The sequence below is a fragment of the Pristiophorus japonicus genome, chromosome 13, assembly GCF_044704955.1.
Source record: "Pristiophorus japonicus isolate sPriJap1 chromosome 13, sPriJap1.hap1, whole genome shotgun sequence".
In the NCBI taxonomy this organism is placed as follows: Eukaryota; Metazoa; Chordata; class Chondrichthyes; family Pristiophoridae; genus Pristiophorus; species Pristiophorus japonicus.
The window spans coordinates 31951704-31971319 of record NC_091989.1 but is presented as its reverse complement, the minus strand read 5'-3'; the positions used below and the strand labels follow the sequence as shown (position 1 = coordinate 31971319).

General features: G+C 46.8%; 1 protein-coding gene across 1 annotated transcript in view; it reads right to left on the bottom strand.

The window, feature by feature from the left end:
- Positions 1-19616, bottom strand: part of LOC139277976 (reelin-like) — a 411305-nt gene that overhangs the window by 234212 nt on the left and 157477 nt on the right. Inside the window, exons 6-7 of the mRNA XM_070896619.1 lie at positions 16589-16667; positions 12936-13032 (exon numbers count right to left, since the gene is read on the bottom strand). Coding sequence (XP_070752720.1) covers positions 12936-13032; positions 16589-16667 — 176 coding nt within the window. The remainder of the gene's footprint in view (positions 1-12935; positions 13033-16588; positions 16668-19616) is intronic.

Here is a 19616-nt window from a genome sequence, read left to right as displayed (position 1 = left end):
CGATTAAGTCCCGGGCATTCAGAGGAAAGCATTCCCACCTCTATTCTCTTCATTTTCAGGCTTCACGATTTCAGGAGGTATAGCGGAGGAAAGTCCAGTACACTTACTCTTCCTGTGGTGCAGTTTCACAGATGTAAGTTACTTGCCCAAGTGGCTACTCTTCATGAGGAAAGCCAGAGATTAAGTGTTGACAGGCTCTTTGAAATCACAGCCAAAGCTGCTGCTGAGGCCATTAAAGCCAAACCCAATAATGTCTTCATCTGATGTTCACACGTTCGAGCAGTGGTTACTGGGTAGCAGCCAGGAGTGGGAACCCTCACTGGGTTTTCTACCTTCCTTATGGCAGGAGTACTGAGACCAGGAGCAGCCCACCCCAACTGCTGCTCCAGGTATGATCAGCTCAATCAACACAGGCCAGGGATTGAACATGGGATTTTCCTGATCTGTATGGCTCAGTACCACAAAGGTTAGCGGCACATTTCTCATTAAGCCACTGGGGGGAAGCTCACGATGAATTTCATTTGATGTGTGTGACCATGAAATAAGTTAGAACTGTGGTAACTAATCCTCATTCTCCTCGTGATACCTGCTTAACATGACGATGTACTTTGGAAAATAGTCAGAGTAAAGACCATTGCAGCAGTTCTAAACATACATCTAACTCTTCTCCATATCCCAGCCTTTGGAAATTAACACCTTTTTTATTTTGTGACAGCAATTGCACCGATTTTGAAAAAAAATCGGCACCTGTACTAAAATGATTAAACTGATAGTAAGACTCAAGAATAGATGAGAACATAATTAAATTAACAGTAAAGAAAGCACAGTAAAGTTTCAACAATAAAATAAAACCCTAACATGGAACAATTACAAATGACCTGTATGATTATTTGTCAGTTGAAAGTCAGCTAAAGAGTAATTAGAAAAATAACGAAACTCTCACACGCTGCAGTCTCATGGAACATTCTGGGATATTCCCTCTTTTCTTCAGCTAATGTGCCTCACAGGATTCTACTCCGTGTCAAAAGTTTGAAAACTTTGGGGATGAACGAGAGTGTTTTGTTTTAAAATAATTCAATGACATGCAGGCTCCTATTGGTACTCAGTAAATCTGTTTATTCTTCAACAAAGTGGGACAGGTTTTTCTCACATTTTGTATATTCCTGCTGTTGTTCAGCATCCATAAGACAAAGGTCCTCCACCAGCCTGTCCTCACTGCACAGCACTGCCCCCCAGTCATCAAGATCCATGGCGCGGCCCTGGACAACAGGGACTATTTCCCATATCTCGGGAGCTTCCTATCAACAAGAGCAGGCATTGACGACGAGATCCAACACCCCCTCCAGTGCGCCAGTGCAGCCTTCCTTCAACAACTATCTGTCCCACCTGTGACAGAGTCTGTGCCTCTCGTATTGGACTGTTCAGCCACCTAAGTGTCATGTATCCAAACATGTGTACTACTTGTACTATTACATATGATGTGCCACCAGAGGGCACTGCAGTGGGAGACTTGTAGGTTACCTGTACAGGTGTGCCAGGCCCAGTATAAAAGGCAGGCCACCATGTGTGATACTCACTCTGGAGTAATATTAAATAGACTAAGGTCACTACAGCTCAAGTACAATACATTGCCTCGTGGAGTCATAATCAGAGCATCTAAAGACATAACAATTGGCGATGAGATTACGGACTTTCACGCGATTATGGCTAACCTTGATACGTTGCAGCAGTTCATCGATGGTGATGATTTAGACGCCTTTGTGGAGAGGCTCGACCATTTACTCACACCTGGCAGGCGATGATCCGGCCACACTGGCTGATAAGCGCAGAGTGACCCTGCTCACCAGTTGTGGGCCCACCGTCTATGGCCTCGTCAGGGACTTGCTGGCACCAGCGAAGACAACGACCAGGATGTACGAGGAGCTTGTAACGCTGATCCAAGAACAACCCAAGCCCAAAGAGAGCATCCTCACAGCCAGACACCGGTTTTATATCCACCGACGGCCCGAAGGCCAGGAAATCGTGAAATATGCTGCAGACCTCAGGAGGCTGGCGGCACCTTGTGATTTCGGCGACCACCTCACCGAAGCGCTGCGGGATATCTTTGTCATCGGAATCGGCCACGAGGGTCTTCTTCACAGGCTACTATCTGCGGATACCACAGTCACACTGCAGAAGGCCATCACCGTGAGCCAGGCATTCATGACCTCGACTTGCGGCTCTAGGCGGATGACTCATCCTCAGGACTCAAGCCCGGCAAGTATTGAACACAGAGTGGCGCCTTTTAGAGGCTGGACTGTAGAACGTGAATCTCCTCAGGGGAGAGAGAACAGGCCCCCGAGACCCTTAACTCAGAGTCCGCTGAGGGTGGTTAATCGGGTAGCACCATGCTGGTGTTGCAGTGGGAATCACAGGGCTCACCAATGCTGTTTTAAGGACTATGTGTGTAAAGGCTGCAGCACAAAGGGACACCTCCAGCGAATGTGTAAAAGAAATATGACTCACTGTGTTGATGAAGAGTCTGCAGATGGCCATGAATCCAGCGCGGATTATGAAACGATAGTCAGAGAGGCAGCTCAGCCCCACGATGAGGTGTATAGCATATTTACCTGCACCACAGAATGTTCCTCGTTGAGGGCGGATGTCGAGATAAACGGCGTTCCAGTCTTCATGGAAATGGACACGGGGGCGAGCCAGTCAGTAATGAATCAAGAAGCCTTTGAGAAGCTATGGGACAATCAAGCTGAATGATCCAAGTTGGTCCCGGTTCAGGCAAAGCTGCGCACCTACACCAATGAACTTATCCGAGTCGTTGGTAGTGCAGATGTAAAGGTACTCCATGATGGCACGGTGCACAAGTTACCCCTGTGGATCGTTGCAGGTGATGGACCAAAGCTACTCGGAAGAAGGTGGATGGAGAAGATCCATTGCAGCTGGTAAGATTTCATCCCTCCAGCGCTCGACAGCCCCCGTGTTCAGAGGCAAAGCAAGCCCTCACCTGAGGTTGGATCCGGCACCAGAGAGCAGATCATCACAGCACCCGAGGCACAGACCGCTCAGCACGACTGCGCGGAGATGATCCAGTTGAGATGACCCGAACACACCTTCCAGGTTCCAGTGGCAGGGCTCAGGAGGAAGAAAATCGGATCCAGAGGCGACTTCCCAGCTTCAGTGGCAGAACCCGGGGAGAAGAGGATCACAGCAGTCGACATCGTGGATGGAAGAAAGATGGCGCCCAAACCACGAGGTGAAGCGCTGAAGTAAAAATTGGCAGCGGCCAGACCATGAGGTGCAGCGCTGATGGAGCAACATGTGGTACCAAGCGGAGAAGATGGTTGGCGTAAAGATAACAAGGCTCTCTTAAAGGAGGCCAGCAACCCACCACACTTAAAGGGACAGTTCCACATTCTCAATCAATGTAATAGCAACTGTGAGTTAAATGTAAAGCTTGTAATTGATGATCAGAGTTTTAGAAACATAGAAACATAAAAAATAGGTGCAGGAGTAGGCCATTCGGCCCTTCAAGCCTGCACCACCATTCAATGAGTTCATGGCTGAACATGCAACTTCAGTACCCCATTCCTGCTTTCTCACCATTCCCCTAGTAGTAAGGACTACATCTAACTCCTTTTTGAATATATTTAGTGAATTGGCCTCAACAACTTTCTGTGGTTGAGAATTCCACGGGTTCACCACTCTCTGGGTGAAGAAGTTTCTCCTCATCTTGGTCCTAAATGGCTTACCCCTTATCCTTAGACTGTGACCCTTGGTTCTGGACTTCCCCAACATTGGGAACATTCTTCCTGCATCTAACCTGTCTAAACCCGTCAGAATTTTAAATGTTTCTATGAGATCCCCTCTCATTCTTCTGAACTCCAGTGAATACAAGCCCAGTTGATCCAGTCTTTCTTGATATGTCAGTCCCGCCATCCCGGGAATCAGTCTGGTGAACCTTCGCTGCACTCCCTCAATAGCAAGAATGTCCTTCCTCAGGTTAGGAGACCAAAACTGTACACAATACTCCAGGTGTGGCATCACCAAGGCCCTGTACAACTGTAGCAACACCTCCCTGCCCCTGTACTCAAACCCCCTCGCTAAGAAGGCCAACATGCCATTTGCTTTCTTAACCACCTGCTGTACCTGCATGCCAACCTTCAATGACTGATGTACCATGACACCCAGGTCTCGTTGCACCTCCCTTTTTCCTAATCTGTCACCATTCAGATAATAGTCTGTGTCTCTGTTTTTACCACCAAAGTGGATAACCTTACATTTATCCACATTATACTTCATCTGCCATGCATTTGCCCACTCACCTAATCTATCCAAGTGACCCTGCAGCCTCATAGCATCCTCCTCGCAGATCACACTGCCACCCAACTTAGTGTTATCCGTAAATTTGGAGATACTACATTTAATCCCCTCGTCTAAATCATTAATGTACAGTGTAAACAGCTGGGGCCCCAGCACAGAACCTTGCGGTACCCCACTAGTCACTGCCTGCCATTCTGAAAAGTACCCATTTACGCCTACTCTTTGCTTCCTGTCTGACAACCAGTTCTCAATCCATGTAATAAGCAAAGAAAAGTCATGCGATTGCGATCAGAGCTACAGCTTATCCACAATGAGTAATGAAACGTTGTGCAATGTAGGATTTCAACTGCATTCAGTTAATGTAGCGGGCATACACCCATCGGGAGCACACAGGTCCAGCGAGATACCAATGCTGTAGCCTGCATCCCTGGGACCAGAGTGATGCACCACGGAGTGTGGCCACAAGCAGCTAAAATAGACAAGCTGCAGAGCAAACGATCTCACGAGGGCAACGGCATCGGTATTGATACCTTGCCCCTGATCGGTTCATCCTCTCGGGCACCCGATGGCACTAACTGCCATGAAAGAGCAAACCGTGCTAAGGCACAGCCGCCAGACCCTATCGCCACCAAGGTTACATCCGGGAACGAAGGGTCACTCGCAATGGTTCTCCCAAATGGGACCGGGACCAGCCAGGATCCCAAACCAAATAACGCCCAGGCAAGCGAGTCAGCAGTTCCCTGCGCACTGCTAGACGACTGCTCCTCAGGGAGCAGCAGCGGCCCAGGGTGCAAGGAAAGGACAGGAAGGTCACAGGCATCCGTGAACCTGCCCGACGCTAGGAGCAACGGCAAAGGCCCCGAGAGCAGGCAACTTGAGCCAACAGGGTTCCCACTGCCAGCATTGGGCACCGCGCCGCCACCAGACTACCTCGACACTACCCAGCAGTTCTGATACTAGTTTGTCCTCATGCACCAGCACTGATTCCAAATATGTATCAAGTATGTATCTCACCAGTCAAATGTACTTGCCTCACAACTGTACCAGAAATGTAATGAGGTAAATGCAATTTTTTTTTCTGGACTTGAATGTATATGAATGTAATGAGCCACCGACACAATCCATATGTGGGGGGGGGGGGGGGGGGGAGAGAATGGAGTGGTCATGGATGCACAATCAGAAACCACCAGCAGCTCTACTGCCAACGAAACACCACCTATTCACCCAAGATGGAAACGACCCTCCAAGGGGCAACCAAATAGAGCTAAGCCCAGAGCACAGTCAATGCAAAGGTGATTTGCTCTAAGGCCTTGGGGGAAAGTGATGTCATGTATCCAAACATGTGTACTGCTTGTACTATTACATATGATGTGCTACCTATGGGAAGCTGTATGGTCACTAAGGATCACTCCCCAAGGAACACTCCCCGAGGAACACTCCCCGAGGAACACTCCCCGAGGAACACTCCCCGAGGATCACTCCCCGAGGATCACTCCTTGAAGTTCACTCCCCGAGGATCACTCCCCGAGGATCACTCCTTGAAGTTCACTCCCCGAGGATCACTCCTTGAAGATCACTCCCCGAGGATCACTCCCCGAGGATCACTCCCTGAGGTTAACTCCCTGAGGATCACTCCCTGAGGATTGCTCCCTGAGGTTAACTCCCCGAGGATCACTCCCTGAGGATCACTCCCCGAGGATCCTTCCCTGTGTACATCAGTCCAAAAAGTTCCCTGGTCTGCAAACAACACCAATATATGGAGGTACAGGTGGAACAATTTATTAATGAGTCTCCGTTACAAGGGGCTCGCCAAAATAAGTATATTTTTGTTATATATAACCGAAAAAGCAAGCTTTGCTTTCAAAAATAAAGTCACGTGATTTTATTTCTAACAGCCGAGTGCCAATCTTTTCCAGGATTATCCTGTGCAGACTGTCATTTTATTAAACGGTACGAGACTGAAACTGCTTTTTCCCAGAGACTAGATAAAGTCCTTTATTCAAGAAAGGGTTAAAATATGTGCCTTTAGTGGCGGAATCGGATTACTGGTAATCCAAATAAACCTGTCCTAGCAGTAAATGGTCTGGGATCCAAACTGAGGATTGAATGAGAAAAGTCAGATTTTATCTATAAATTTTAAGCCGTACTCATGTGCTCAAGAGTGTGATGTATGGTGGATTCAGAGTCCATTCCTGGCTTCTTTTCGCCTCATTTGCTGCTAATGGCAGGATTGTAATACACTGATCACTACTCAGATCCTACAGCGGTGGTTGCTTAGAATTTCAAACATGATAATACTTTGAGTAGTAAATGGCATTTTCAGTCTCTCAATCTCCCTATCTTTACTTTCACAATGTTTGCAAGAGGATTTCCTCTCCATTTGTAATGGTGACTAGTCCTGGCTATGGGAGAATAGATTAAGTATATGCAATTAAACAGCATTTCTGTGGATATTTGTCAAATCCCCCATATTTACTTATTTCTCTCACTCTACCAAGTCACGTGCAAAGCCCCAGAAAAGATGGCAATCAGGCGACCTACCACCTGATCTCGGCCAATGCCTTCGGTGTTTGGCCAAGGTGTGTGATCTTCCATCTCTTCCTGCAGCAATATGTTCAGCCTATCATCTGCATGACTCCCAATATCCCGGTGAAGGCTGGGACCTCGGACTGTGGAGACCACAGGCAGAAATGCTCATCCAAGCATGTGCTGAAGCAGCAACATACTGCATATGTTGCAGCCAGCATGGGTCTCCTCAGAGCATCATCTCCCGCAGTCAATCATTTTTATAGGGAGCTAGGAGTTAAATTTAAAAAGTAGGACCTCAAAGGTAGTAATCTTAGGATTGCTACCAGTGCCACGTGCTAGTCAGAGTAGAAATAGCAGGATAGCTAAGATGAATTCGTGGTTTGAGGGATGATGCAAGAGGGAGGGATTCTAATTCCTGGGACATTAGAACCGATTCTGGGGGAGGTGGGACCAGTACAAGCCAGACGGTCTAGAAATTAGGAATAGTGTTAAATCCAAGGAAGAGGCATAAAAATTGGCGAGAAAAAGCAGCAAACCTGAGGACTGGGAGAAATTTAGAATTCAGCAGAGGAGGACAAAGGGTCTAATTAGGAGGGGGAAAATAAAATATGAGAGGAAGTTTGCAGGGAACATAAAAACTGACTGCAAAAGCTTTTATAGATATTTGAAGAGAAAAAGATTAGTGAAGACCAACGTAGGTCCTTTGCAGACAGAATCAGGTGAATTTATAATGGGGAACAAAGAAATGGCAGACCAATTGAACAAATACTTTGGATCTGTCTTCACTAAGGAAGATACAAATAACCTTCCGGAAATACTAGGGGTTCGAAGGTGTAGCAAAAGGAGGAACTGAAGGAAATCCTTATTAGTCAGGAAATTGTGTTGGGAAATTGATAGAATTGAAGGCCGATAAATCCCCAGGGCCTGATAGTCTGCACCCCAGAGTATTTAAGGAAGTGCCCCCAGAAAGAGTGGATGCATTGGTGATCATTTTCCAACATTCTACTGACTCTGGATCAATTCCTATGGACTGGAGGGTAGCTAATGTAACACCACTTTTTAAAAAAGGAGGGAAAGTATTGTGTTCCTAACACAGATGAGACTGCAGACAGGGAGGTTAAAGTAACAGTGACCTCAGTCTTTATTAAGACACTCCAGAGTCAGGAACAGGCCTTAGGGGCCGGCTTATATCCAGTGCTTCCAAGGGATGCTGGGAACCCTGGGGACTTCAGGGGATGCGCTCCTTGGTGGCGGAACATGGGAGTGCATGCTTTACAGATACACAACATCACTCCCCCCGCCCAAAGTCAAAGTGAAAACTATTTACAAAGTGAGGCGTTCGGGAGCCTTTCTTTCCCTGGTGGACCGCCTCGGTACAAATGTCTGTTCTGGTGTGTTGGCTGTGCCCTCGCTGGGCTGGCGTGTTGTTGGCCCTGCAGGGCTGCTGGGTGAGCCTGGCCTTGCTGGGCTGTTGGGTGTGATGGGTTCAATTTCCTGGTCCGGGGTGGTGTCGTTGATCCTTTGGGTATGTGTTGTGGGCTCGAAAAAGGTGGTGTCTGCTGTGGGTTGTTCAGGGCAGTCTGTGAACCGCAGCCTCGTTTGGTCCAGGTGCTTTCTGCAGATTTGTCCATTGTCTAGTTTGACTACAAACACACCACTCCCTTCTTTAGCTATCACCGTGCCCGCAATCCACTTGGGATCATGTCCATAGTTTAGCACATACACAGGGTCATTCAGATCAATTTCCCGTGACACAGTAGCGCAACCATTGTTTACACTTTGTTGCTGCCGCCTGCTCTCTACCTGATCATGCAGGTTGGGGTGAACCAGCCAGAGTCTGGTTTTAAGTGTCTTTTTTAGGAATAGCTCAGCCGGGGGCACCCCTGTGAGCGAGTGGGGTCTCGTGCAGTAGCTGAACAGTACTCGGGACAGGCGGGTTTTGCGTGAGCCTTCTGTGACTCGTGTAAGGCTCTGTTTGATTGTTTGTACTGCCCGCTCTGCCTGCCCATTGGAAGCTGGTTTAAACGGGGCCGAGGTGACGTGTTTGATCCCATTGCGGATCATGAATTCTTTAAATTCGGCACTGGTGAAACATGGCCCGTTGTCACTGACCAGTATGTCAGGCAGGCCGTGGGTGGCAAACATGGCCCTCAGGCTTTCAATGGTGGCGGTGGCGGTGCTTCCCGACATTATTTCACATTCAATCCATTTTGAAAAAACATCCACCACCACCAGGAATATTTTATCGAGAAACGGGCCCGCATAGTCGACATGGATCCTCGACCATGGTCTGGAGGGCCAGGACCACAAACTTAGTGGTGCCTCTCTGGGCGCGTTGCTCAACTGAGCACACATGCTGCATTGCCGTACACAGGACGCTAAGTCAGAGTCGATACCGGGCCACCACACGTGGGATCTGGCTATCGCTTTCATCATTACTATACCCGGATGTGTGCTGTGGAGATCCAAGATGAACGTCTCCCTGCCCTTTTTGGGTAGCACTACACGGGGGGTTACCCCACAACAGGCAGTCTGCCTGAATGGACAGCTCGTCCTTTCACCGCTGGAATGGCTTGATTAGCTCTTGCATTTCAACGGGGATGCTGGCCCAGCTCCCACGCAGTACATAGTTTTTTACTAGGGACAGCAGAGGATCTTGGCTGGTCCAAGTCCTAATCTGGCGGGTCGTGACAGGTGATTTATCATTTTCAAACGCTTCCATGACCATCAACAAGTCTGCGGGCTGCGCCACCATCAACAAGTTTGCAGGCTGCGCCATTTCCACCCCCGTGGAGGGCAGTGGTAGCCGACTGAGAGCATCCACACAGTTCTCGGTGCCTGGCCTGTGGCGGATGGTATAGTTGTACACTGATAGCGTGAGTGTCCACCTTTGTATGTGGGCTGAGGCATTAGTATTTATCCCCTTGTTTTCAGTGAACAGGAATGTGAGGGGCTTGTGATCGGTTTCCAGCTCAAATTTGAGGCCAAACATGTACTGATGCATTTTCTTTACCCCGAACACACACACACACACACACTAATGCCACTTTCTCAATTATGCTGTAGGCCCTCTCGGCCTTAGACAAACTCCTGGAGGCATAGGTGACAGGTTGCAACTTTCCCGCAACGTTAGCTTGTTGTAATACACACCCGACTCCGTATGATTTATTTGGTGTTATCACTGGTGGACATAAATGCCTGTGCTATCGCAATGGCCTTACTGAGGATCAGTGTCTGTACAGTCAAAAGTTTTCGTAGGATGGTCTCGTGGCCAATGTCCAGTACAAAAAAGTCTCTGAGCATTTGCTCCAGGTAGCCATCAAACTCACATTGTCCTGCAAGTTGCCTTAGCTCGGCGACATAGCTCGCCACTTCCTGACCTTCAGATCGCTGGCACGTGTAGAACCAATACCTCGCCATCAGTACACTCTCCCTCAGTTAAGATGCTCCTGAACCAGTGTACACAGCTCCTCATACGACTTATCTGTGGGTTTCACCGGAGCCAGAGATTCTTCATGAGGCTGTAGGTCTGTGCAGACCGTGAGGAGGACCGCTCTCCTTTTAGCAGCGCTTCCTTCCTAGTCCAGCCCGTTGGCTACAGAGTACTGGTCTAGCCATTCGACATAGGCTTCCCAGTCCTCACCCTCCGAGAACTTCTCCAGGATGCCCACAGTTTGCTGCATCTTTGCGTTGGATTCGTGTACTCGTCGCCAGTTGTTGTGTTCCAAACACAGATGAGACTGCACACAGGGAGGTTAAAGTAACAGTGACCTCAGTCTTTATTAAGACACTCCAAAGTGAGGAACAGGCTTATATGCAGTGCTCCCAAGGGATGCTGGGATCCCTTGGGACTTCAGGTGATGCACTCCCTGGTGGCGGAACATGGGAGTGTATGCTTTACAGATACACAACAGAGAGAAAACGGGAAATTATAGCCTGACATCGGTGGTGGGGAAAATGTTGGAATCAATTATTAAAGATGAAATAGCAGCGCATTTGGAAAGCAGTGACAGGATCGGTGCAAGTCAGCATGGATTTATGAAAGGGAAGTCATGCTTGACAAATCTTCTAGAATTTTTTGAGGATGTAACTAGTAGAGTGGATAAGGGAGAACCAGTGGATGTGGTGTATTTGGACTTTCAAAAGGCTTTTGACAAGGTCCCACACAAGAGATTAGTATGCAAAATTAAAGCACATGATATTGGGGGTAATGTATTGACGTGGATAGAGAACTGGTTGGCAAACAGAAAGCAGAGAGTCGGGTACTTTTCAGAATGGCAGGCAGTGACTAGTGGAGTGCCGCAGGGTTCAGTGCTGGGATCCCAGCTATTTACAATATACATCAATGATTTAGACGAAGGAATTGAATGTAATATCTCCAAGTTTGCAGATGACACTAAGCTGGGTGGCAGTGTGAGCTGTGAGGAGGATGCTAAGAGGCTGCAGGGTGACTTGGACAGGTTAGGTGAGTGGGCAAATGCATGGCAGATGCAGTATAATGTGGATAAATGTGAGGTTATCCATTTTGGTGGCAAAAACAGGAAGACAGAATATTATCTGAATGGTGACAGATTAGGAAAAGGGGAGGTGCAACGAGACCTGGGTGTCATGGTACATCAGTCATTGAAGTTTGGCATGCAGGTACAGCAGGCGGTTGAAGGCAGCAAATGGCATGTTGGCCTTCATAGCGAGAGGATTTGAGTATAGGAGCAGGGAGGTCTTACTGCAGTTGTACAGGGCCTTGGTGAAACCACACCTGGAATATTGTGTTCAATTTTGGTCTCCTAATCTGAGGAAGGACGTTCTTGCTATTGAGGGAGTACAGCAAAGGTTCACCAGATTGATTCCCGGGATGGCAGGACTGACATATGAGGAGAGACTGGATCAACTGGGCTTGTATCTACTGGAGTTTAGAAGAATGAGAGGGGATCTCATAGAAACATGTAAAATTCTGACGGGATTGGACAGGTTAGAGGCAGGAAGGATGTTCCCATTGCTGGGGAATTCCAGAACCAGGGGTCACAGTCTAAGAATAAGGAGTAAGCCATTTAGGAACGAGATGAGGAGAAACTTCTTCACTCAGAGAATTGTGAACCTGTGGAATTCTCTACCATAGAAAGTTGCTGAGGCCAGTTCGTTAGATATATTCAAAAGGGAGTTAGATATGGCCCTTATGGCCAAAGGGATCAAGGTTTATGGAGAGAAAGCAGGAAAGGGGTACTGAGGCTGAATGATCAGCCATGATCTTATTGAATGGTGGTGCAGGCTCGAAGGGCCGAATGGCCTGCTCCTGCACCTAATTTCTATGTTTCTATTCTTATCATATTTTAATAAAACTAAGATTGCAGAGTGTCAGCAGCAGGGGCTCAGAAAGAGGCTCTTCCACCCGCCTTCTCAGACAGGAGTGCTGTGTTGTGCAGCATAAGATGTCAAAATAGTTTAAAGGAAAATCAAAGTATCTGATTAAAAATACATGATTAAAAAATGTTCCACCAATGAAGAGGAACGCTGGCCATATTGTGAGTGGATCTCAAGGGTATTGCGGTAGAAGTTGGTCATCGGTGCGCCCTTTTTCCTGAAGTTATGTGGAGCCTAGCGCAGCAGGATTACTCCTCCCAGATCCACAGCAGACCTGGGGGCCGTGATTAGCACCCCCCATCCCCCTCATGGTTCTTCATCTCCCACGGCACTTATCTGAGGGTTGCTGCCGGCAAAGAAAACAGCCCAAACCTCACCTGCTGAAACGTGACAGCTCGCCTAAATTATTAAAGCAAGGCCCGAGGCCTGATTCTTAGCCGTTTTGGACTCCCATAGTTGTGAGGGGCAGTGGGGGGGGGGGGGGGGGGGTAATGCCTGTGCAGGGACGATTCTGGGCCCTAACTGGGCCCTAACTGGGCCTGGGTGAATTTCTAGCCCATTGAGTAGACTGTAATACCTGAGGAATATGCACGCAGTTATTGTGTTGCAAGCTCCTTTCACAACAATATCAAAAACGCCTCACTACAGTTTTCTGTCATAGCTCATTGCAGAAAGTATAAATCAATCAGCTTTAATTTTATGAAGTAAATACGTCACATTTAAAAGCGATTTACCAGTTCTCGTGGACCATATGGCTCGCAGAATGTAATCGCATTGCCATGCATTATGATACCGCACTGGTCCCCTACCACACAGTTGCTGCATTCGAACCTTAGAGAATCAGACAAAGAGAGATTGCATTAATTCATACAGGACACTTGACTACACAGATCATACAAAATGACTAAAGAACAGAAATAAATCATTTGCATTTATATAGCACCGTTCACATCCTCTGGATGCCCCAAAGCACTCCACAGCCAATTCATTACTTTTGAAGTGCAGTCACTGTTTGTGGGCAAATGTGACAGTCATATACACACAGCAAGATCCCACAAACAGCAAATGAACAAATAACCCGATAATCTGTTTTGTTGCCTTTAGTTGAGGGAAGAATAGTGCGATGGGATTTTTAAAATCTCCAGCTAAGCAGGCAGACAGGGCTTTGGGATTTGAGAAATGGTACCTTTACAGTGCAGCACTCCTATAACTACTGATTGTGCTCAAGTCTGTAGTGGGACTAGAACCCACTGGCCCCAAAATTCATCGACATACCGGCCACTACCGCCGAAAAATACAAATTTCGTCAAAAAATAGGTACATACCGCCGACGGAAGATTCATGAGTGACATACTGCCCAAAAGTGCAAGTTTCATGACATACCACCGACATACTGCTGGAACTGCATACCGTCCTGGAGAAGATGTTTTTAAGTGGATCTTAAGTGGGCGGTATGGACGCAGAGATGACAGGTTTGTTTGATATTACACAGATCTTTATAGTTCTCCAGTTTGATGTATTTTTAAATGGATTGTCGTATTTTCTAATGTTAGCCAATAATATACATGGTCAATAAAGTCTTATTTACTCCTTTATTAATGAACTATAATAAACATCTTATTAGTCTCTCTCAGCCCCCCCCACCCCCCCCAGTCTCACTCACCCACCAGTCTCACTCAACCCCCAGTCTTTCCCTGCCCCACTCCCAGCGATCTCAGGTCGGCAGTCTCTGGCCTCTCATCGGTGCTTCTCAGGGAGCGGAGATTGACAGCTGCAAGTGCGTGCGCACAACTCGGGAGCCGATGATTCCCAAGTCGGAAGGCTTCCTCTGCCCACCACCGCCCGCTGCACTCTGCTCCCGTTACCGCACTCGGCCCCAGCGGTACCGAGCGATTAAAAAGCCACGCACCGCCAGGGGACCGCCGAAAAAATGAGAGGAACTTGGCTTTGACCAAATTCGGGCCCATTACCTTCTAACTCAGACTTGAGTGTTTTCAACTACAGGAAGTAAAAACAATACAGAATCAAAATTAGCAACAAGCTGCATTTATGTAGCACCTTTAACATAAAACATACATGTCAAGGTGCGACATAAATGGAGATTGATGGGGAAAACAGATTCCTTCAAAACAATTCCCTCTGGAGGAAAACTTCTGATGAAGGGCGACACTTAAAAGAATTAGTTGTCTTTCTCATCCAGATCTTCACTGACCAGATGCGTATTTCCAATATTTTCTCTTTCCAGTACTTGTGGTTCTTCTTCAGGGAGGTAGAGCATGACATGCCCCATGAACACTGCAGTTGGTGGGCCAGTTCAAAGCATCTTCCAAGGTAGAGGAACGCCCACATTATAGACAGAGTGTTCTATAGGATATTTATTAATGAGGGAGCCATAAAAAGATTGTTCCATCAGAAACTGTATCAATGTTAAGCGGATAAAGGTGTCGAGTTGTGAGGTAAAGTGCTTTGCCGAGACCCGACCTTATTTACAGATGACTTGATTGATGACACAACGTTATCATCACATTGTAGACCGTGCATGCGGCTACAGATTTTTCTTCCTACTTTAGTTCAAATAAAAACTAAGATTATAATTTTGATACAAATTCTCTTCAGTCGACAGAACAGCTGAGGTGCTGGGAACTTGCAGGGAAGATTCCAAGAGGGTTGTTCCTGGCCAGAATTGCACGGACGTAAACACTCTAAGGAGGCAGTTGTATTCCAGCCACCATTACGATTTGAGGACGGATGCATCACCTACCGTTTCCACCGTCCCTCTGTGGGCAGCCAGCTTCCCAGGTTTTAAGAATGGTTTGAACTGTTCAGATTAGAGATCAGTCAGTGCTCACAGAGCTGACGTTATGTATGTTACAATCAGATGAAGAAACTGCATCTCTTCATGGTCAATCCCATAAATATGTGCTGCATACAGCTTGTTGGGGTTTATCTGAACAAGGACTGTCAGTGAAGTGTTATCCTCAAGTATCTGATCTAACCAGCTCAAATGCTTTTCATAACATTCACAAGCTCCGTACTTCGAGATACATGAACTGCTACAGAAGCATTCAATATTCTGGTGTAAGGAAAGTTCTTTGGAAGCAGTTTTTACTGAGCCAAACATCTTATGCCACCATTAGCATTTCCTGACCAACGATCCACCACAGACCCAATCCACGTCCGGACCGGGGTCAAGCAGGGCTGCGTCATCGCGCCAACGCTCTTCTCGATCTTCCTTGCTGCAATGCTCCATCTCGTTCTCAATAAGCTTCCCGCTGGAGTGGACTATAGAACTAATGGGAACCTGTTCAACCTTTGTCACCTCCAGACTAGATCCAAGGTTGTCCCATCCTCTGTCGTCGAACTACAGTATGCGGACGACGCTTGCGTCTGCGCACAGAGGCCGAACTCCAAGCCATCGTCAACATCTTCCACCTGCGACAGAGACTAATTCCCGTATTGGACTGTACAGTCACCTGAGAACTCACTTTTAGAGTGAAAGCAAGTCTTCTTCGATTTCGAGGGACTGTCTATGATGATGATGATGCTGACAGTCACTCTCCCTGCCAGCACAGTGTTAAACAGGAGAGTAAAAGGAAGGAGGAAAAGGAGCAAGGCAGAGAAACAGGTTAGTGGGGGATAGAGAGAGAGAAAAAAATGAAGGAGACATGAGAGATTTTTTTGTGGAGACAATTGTTTAAACAAAAAGTAAAACTTTTTGGAACTACTGAATACGTTTGGTTTCGGTTTCGTGTGAAGTGAGCCATGGAGTAAATGTGGGCATAAAAAAAATTTAAAAATGAAATATAATTTTGCTCCAAAGCTTGGCTCCAGGTATGCTCATCCCTGCAAACACTACAAATATTTCTGGGTGAATCCGCACTTGCATAAAAGCTGAAAATACGCGCACGCGCATGGGGCTGGGGCCTTTTCTGTCTACTTTACCCCATTATTTGTGGCCTCGGTTTCAGCCATTTCTGCCCTACACTCTGGAACTTCCTCCCTATACCTGTCCACCTTGCTATCTCTCTTCCTTACTTTGAAAGCTTTTCAACCAAGCGTTGGGTTGTCTCTCATAATTCCTTTGCTTGGCGACTCTTCCACCTCTGTGAAGCACCTGGAGGATGTTTACTACAATAAGGTCACTATATAAATGCAAGTTACTGTTGTTTTGCAAGATATACAAACGAAGGTGATATAGCACACACACGGAACAAAACTGCCAATTTCAAGAAGGTTTGAATATTTTAGCCGACCATGTGACCAATACAAAAGTAAAACCGGTGACTCTACTTCACGAATGTTAAAATAACTTTATTAATAATGAGACATCAGCTCCCCTCCAAACTAGAGGTTAAACACCTTGTTTTATATTTACAGGCACACCTACCATACGTCTGGATTCAGTTCCAGTTGTGAATATGAGTCAAAGTCATCCCGAAGAATCACATTGGCATTGTGGATTTCAGCTAAGAAAGGAAATTAAGCCGAATTAATAAACAATCTATCACAAAGCTATTTACTCTGGAAAAATATATGCTTAGTTTGTCTAACACCGTCTCAAGAGCTCAGTCAATTTTTTTCTTAAGCAAAAGCATGAGTTCTAGTCACACAATTTATATTAAGCACAATTCTCTGGAGAGTCAGCCTTGCCTCTGTTTGGACTGTGTTCAAAGCCAGTTCTTTCATGGACAAGATGTATGCGAATATTAGCAACAGAGGTTTGTAGATTTTACATCTCCATGGCAACATTAGTTTGTTATGGTTTTATTCCTTTAAAATTTAAATGAATGCTAATGGTAACTCCAAAGGATAATGCCATATAGGATATGGAAAATGACTATGCCCCATTAGAAACTGCAGTCTGCTAAGGGATGCAGGTTGCATTTTAGCATCTTATTATGCAGTACCCTGTACTGCATGCCGACATTAGCATCCCATTGTGTTGTTTAGTCCCTCTCCTGATGCCTGCAAAACATTTATTGAGCAGGGCACTGGTTATAGTCTTTTAGAGAGTTACCAGAATAACCAAGCTTCTGATTCATTTTTACGAGTTTGCCCACTCAACATATGATTATATCAGCACAGGTTTACTTAAAGAATGCAAGTACCATTTAAAGACTGGTCTATCCTTCAACCATTAAAACTTTAACACGAGCTGGGACCTCACTTCTATGCAGATACTGGAATTCACACAGGCCAGAAAGTTAGGGGCTGAAATTGCCCTGTGCCCCGGTTGGGGACGGTAACCCGCTCAGGTTGGTAATTCCTGCGCTCAGTGTGGAAGTCCCACCCCGGCCTTACTGCATAGAATTGACGCATTTCAATGCCCCTCCCCTTCACTTCACTTAAAGGGGAGGGCCGCTTCGCACTCTGCATGGCTTCCAGGCCACCAGGCCAGCGTGAGAACGGGGCAGCAGCCTGCACTCAAAACGGAGTGCCGGGCTGTACACGATGGCGGCCCGGACCACGCTAGGGGACAAGAATCGGAGCAGAGCGGTGAGTCGGCAAAACCGCCAAGATGGCGGCGCCGGGTGGATGTCGGCCCACTTCCCCGTGAAGCTGGCACTGACCTCCTCCACTCACGCCAGCCTCGCGGGGCAATATCCACCATGGGGCGGAAAGGGGTCGCTGCGCAAGGGCGCCACAAAAAGGGGCAATTTCAACTCAGAGTAGTTAACCTGTGGAATTCCCTACTGCAGAGCGTTGTTGATGCCAGTTCATTGGATATATTCAAGAGGGAGTTTTTTTTATATGAAATACACAGGAAGCACCGTATCAAAATTTGCTCATGACATTAAAGTTGGTGATTCGGTAAACAGGGACACGGGCTATAGAAGACTTCTGAAGGATATAGGTATGTTAGTAAAATGGGAAGATAAGTGGTATATGCAAGTCAACGCAGAGAAGTGTGAGGTGATGCATTTTGGGAGCTAACATGCCCTCAATAGAAATACCCTGAAAGGTGTGGAGGAACAGACCTGGAGGTATAAATACACAATGCAAGTGCAGGTAGATGAAGCCATTTTAGGTTTATAAATAGGGGCAAAGAGGCGATGATCAATTTGTACAAGGCTGTAGTTAGGCCACAGGTTTTTGGTGAATATTTTGGATGCCCCATTATAGAAAAGCCATTCAAGCCATAGAAACACAGAAACATAGAAAACAGGTGAAGGAGTAGGCCATTCGGCCCTTCGAGCCTGCACCACCATTCAATAAGATCATGGCTGATCGTTCACCTCAGTATCCCTTTCCTGCTTTCTCTCCATACCCCTTGATCCCTTTAGCCATAAGGGCCATATCTAACTCTCTCTTGAATATATCCAATGATCTGCCATCAACAACTCTCTGCGGTAGGGAATTCCACAGGTTAACAACTCTCTGAGTGAAGAAGTTTCTCCTCATCTCAGTCCTAAATGGCCTACCCCTTATCCTTAGACTATGTCCCCTTGTTCTGGACTTCCCCAACATCGGGAACATTCTTCCTGCATCTAACCTGTCCAGTCCAGTCAGAATTTTATATGTTTCTATGAGATCCCCTCTCATCCTTCTAAACTCCAGTGAATACAGGCCCAGTCGATCCAGTCTCTCCTCATATATCAGTCCTGCCATCCCGGGAATCAGTCTGGTGAACCTTCGCTGCACTCCCTCAATAGCAAGAACGTCCTTCCGCAGATTAGGAGACCAAAATTGAACACAATATTCCAGGTGAGGCCTCACCAAGGCCCTGTACAACTGCAATAAGACCTCCCTGCTCCTATTCTTAAATCCCCTAGCTATGAAGGCCAACATACCATTTTGCCTTCTTCACCGCTTGCTGTACCTGCATGCCAACTTTCAATGACTGATGTACCATGACACCCAGCTCTCGTTGCACCTCCCCTTTTCCTAATCGGCCGCCCTTCAGATAATATTCTGCCTTCGTGTTTTTGCCCCCAAAGTGGATAACCTCACATTTATCCACATTATACTGCATCTGCCATGCGTTTGCCCACTCACCTAACCTGTCCAAGTCACCCTGCAGCCTCTTCGCATCCGCCTCACAGCTCACACCGCCACCCAGCTTAGTGTCATCTGCAAACTTGGAGATATTACACTCAATTCCTTCACCTAAATCATTAATGTATGTTGTAAATAGCTAGGGTCCCAGCACTGAGCCCTGCGGTACCCCACTAGTCAATGCCTGCCATTTTGAAAAGGACCCATTTATCCCGACTCTCTGCTTCCTGTCTGCCAACCAGTTCTCGATCCACGTCAGTACATTACCCCCAATACTATGTGCTTTGATTTTGCACAACAATCTCTTGTGTAGGACCTTGTCAAAAACCTTTTGAAAGTCCAAATACACCACATCCACTGGTTCTCCCTTGTCCACTCTGCTAGTTACATCCTCAAAAAATTCTTGAAGATTTGTCAAG